The sequence below is a fragment of the Triticum urartu genome, chromosome 5 (assembly GCF_003073215.2).
Source record: "Triticum urartu cultivar G1812 chromosome 5, Tu2.1, whole genome shotgun sequence".
Taxonomy (NCBI): Eukaryota; Viridiplantae; Streptophyta; class Magnoliopsida; order Poales; family Poaceae; genus Triticum; species Triticum urartu.
Genome location: NC_053026.1, coordinates 658845586 through 658848902, shown reverse-complemented (window position 1 = coordinate 658848902; position 3317 = coordinate 658845586). Strand labels below are relative to the sequence as shown.

General features: G+C 48.4%; 1 protein-coding gene across 2 annotated transcripts in view; it reads right to left on the bottom strand.

Annotated features, from left to right (window-relative positions):
- Window positions 1–394: 394 nt before the first annotated feature.
- LOC125511682 (mitochondrial import inner membrane translocase subunit TIM23-1-like) overlaps window positions 395–3317 on the bottom strand; it is a 5501-nt gene continuing 2578 nt past the window's right edge. The window contains exon 2 of one of the 2 annotated variants that reach the window (XM_048677113.1): window positions 395–1384. In XM_048677113.1, coding sequence (XP_048533070.1) covers window positions 723–1331 — 609 coding nt within the window. In that variant the 5' untranslated portion in view covers window positions 1332–1384 and the 3' untranslated portion in view covers window positions 395–722. Of the gene's footprint in view, window positions 1524–3317 lie in introns of those variants that run through there. The other variant, XM_048677112.1, reaches the window with a different exon arrangement.

Below are 3317 nucleotides of genomic sequence, written 5' to 3'. Positions count from 1 at the left end.
AGAAAAGGCACCCAAGTAGAACGCACGGCACTGTGAGTAGTAGAATGCAAAAAGCTCAACTTTTTCATCAAGTCTAGTTAATTCTTGAAATAGCAGTGTGGCATTCAAGAAGAATGACATGAGCAGAAAGATAAGAGAAATACCCAATTAACCTGCCATTCTGCGGCAAAATAAATATTTCATCAGACATGAAGCACCACGATAATTTCTAAATACAAGTCTTTTTAGAGATTTCAATATGGACTACATACGGTGCAAAATGAAATGTCTAAAAAGACTTGTATTTAGAAACAGAGGGAGTAGCATGCAATGAACATTACATTCCACGATTTCCTCGACTCTCCAGCATAATGTAAGTTATTGAGGGAGTCTGACACCCACGACAATCTATCTAGGTCGCTAACCAAGTAGTAGTAGTGATGAAGAGAGAAAGAAGATGATGTTACATACATTGCAACAAGGCATGTCAAAAAATTGCTGATCTGATGATACCGATGGCATCGTTGTTGTTTTCATATATAGCATAACACTTTAACATATCATAATAATGTCGAGAAGATGACCCTTCTCAAATAATTAACTCTGACAGCAATAAACGAAGAAACTAGTGCTAGATCATTGGCCAATTGATTCGATTGATTGATGACAGACAGGAGCAGCGAGCGAGCGATTGATTAAGATTAATAATACCGGCCGGCAGGAGGAGGGAATCAATGAATCAATCAGAAGGCGGGCGCGTATCTCTTGGCTGCCTGCTTGGCGGCCATGGCGAGGACCCCTCCGAGGGCGCCAGCGACGGCGGCAGACCTGGGGCCCTGGGCGGCCCTGAAGAGGGCGCCGGTGCCGAGCCCCGCGACTAGGCTGTTGATCCAGTCGTCGTGGCCGTCCCTGGCTGAGACCATGCCGCTCTCCATGCCGGCGTAGAGGAGGCCGATGACGCCGAGCCTGTTGCCGACGCGGCGTCCGGCGGAGCCGCACGAGTTGAGGAGGCGGTTGGCGCGGATCTTGGCGGTGTCGCCGCGCTCGGCGGCGCGTGCGGCCTCGCGCAGGCCGACTGCGGCGCCCGCGACGGCGCCGGAGAGGTAGCCGACCCCGGTGTAGTAGGTGAGGTTCTCTCCCCAGGAGCGGCGCTGGAGGAGGGCCTCCTCCTGGAAGAGGAACTCGGGGGAGGTGGGGAGGTCGTAGAGATTCTTGTAGGCGGTGGGGATGTTGAGGTCCTGGTACGGGTCGTAGAGCCGGCGGCCGGAGCCGGAGCCGTCGGTGGTGGTGGAGGATTCGTCGCGGTGAGGGGCGGATCCCGATCCCGACGGGTAGAGCCGCGGATCGGCCATGGCGGCGGCGGCGGCGGCGGAGGCGGGCGTGGGATGCACGAAAGAAAGTGGAGGAGAGGAGGGTTTGGGTTTGGGGACGGACCGCAAACAAGTCGCCGGTTGGTTCCTTCGTCTTGGTGGAACCCAAAGCTGGACTCTGTGCCAGCCCACGCCGGAAACCATGGCCTCAAGGCCCATGGTGAACAAGGCCCATCCCTCAAGTCAAGCCCCAAGACCGATCTGGGTATGGGTCGGCAAAAGAACTGGGCCTCTAATCATCTTTGCTGCTAGGGTTTAACAAGGCATCATACTTCATGTCGCTTCTTTCGCTCTATCAATTACAATACCCAAACTTCTCTTCCTTCGTGGGCCAGGAATCATGGGCCATGTTGAAGGCTTGTGCTCGAGTTTTCAACTCCTTCAACTTATGGGCCTTATCTAAACTAGTCAAAATTAGAATATACATGCCCATATGGGCCCTGCTTGCCGGGCCAGCCCGATTTTTGGCCCGACAAGGCACGGGAATATATATACTCCATCAGTTGTAACAAGGAGCTTAAACATCTGCTTGCTAAGTAAGGCAACATTCTTCATGTCAAAATCATGAATTCCTAGACCCACTTGCTCTCTAATGCATGCGATCCATTTAACCAATCCGTACCTTTTTCGCCGGAAGAAGAACAAAATAACTCGCTCTTATGGAGATTAATCTTAAGACGCGGAAACTACATAATTGTTAAAGAGAAAAAGTATATTTCTGGCCCCTCGGATTTACAACAAGTTAACATTTGCTCCCTTATCCTTTTTTTGGCTACATACATTTGGTCCCTCATGTTCTGATACCGAACACGAATCGTACAAAACCAGAAAGGAGGGAAACCCACTGACATGTCACCGGTTTTCTAGTATCCCACTTGCCATGCCAGTGCTCTTTTTTGGGCCGTGAACTTTTTTTGGGTGTCATTATCTCTCTCCTCCTCACTTCTTATCCCGACGAGCCGTGCACTACCGTGGCTCCATGCATTGACTGTTGCTGACGTCGATGCATGCTAGGGGATTGCCTGTCATTGTTCGGTAAAGGGTGCCACAACGGGGTCGAAAGGACTGCCTGACGGCATACTTCTCGGTGACACACTTGGTAGTGAGGATGCCGGAGCCATGTGTGTCGATGTTATGCCATTAAACCGTGCAACTTTTGTATGGGATGCATATGACAGGGGTACCTGACACCCTGAGGCATTTTCTTGGAGTATGTGAATGGGTCATCTCTAGGACCCGTGGTGGAGGTGGATGTGGAAACGTTACACGACAAAGAAAATATAAGGATAAAATGTGGAATAAGAGATCTGAGCAAAATATCCTCTAGAACTGAGATTACCACCAAAGAACTCATGTTAAATGATATTGATTTCAAAGTAGAATCAGTGGCCGAGCAAGGGTGGTATAAACATGATGGTAACAAAAGAAAGCTGTTTGATTACATTAATCTAGAAGATACAAGGGACGCGAAGGAGCCTGAGTTACTAGGAAAGAAGAAGTGGAACCTTTGAGCAATCTAGAACTGATATCACTCTGCGTAGTTTGTCTCTGCAGGAATTTGAAAGTGTGGTGAAAACAATTGAGTTACAGGAAAAAAGAATTCTGGAGATTGTAGCCACGGGAAAGAAAGTGAAAATTCACATGATTAGGGGGGTGTTATATGATATTGAATTCAAAGTAGAATCAGTGGCCGAGCAGGGGTGGTATAAAGATGATGGTAACAAATGAAAGTTGTTTGATTACATTAATCTAGAAGATACAAGGGACGCGAAGGAGCCTGAGTTACTAGGAAAGAAGAAGTGGAACCTTTGAGCAATCTAGAACTAATATCACTCTGCGTAGTTTGTCTCTGCAGGAATTTGAAAGTGTGGTGAAAACAATTGAGTTACAGGAAAAAAGAATTCTGGAGATTGTAGCCGCAGGAAAGGAAGTGAAAATTCACATGACTAGGGGGGTGTTATATGATAT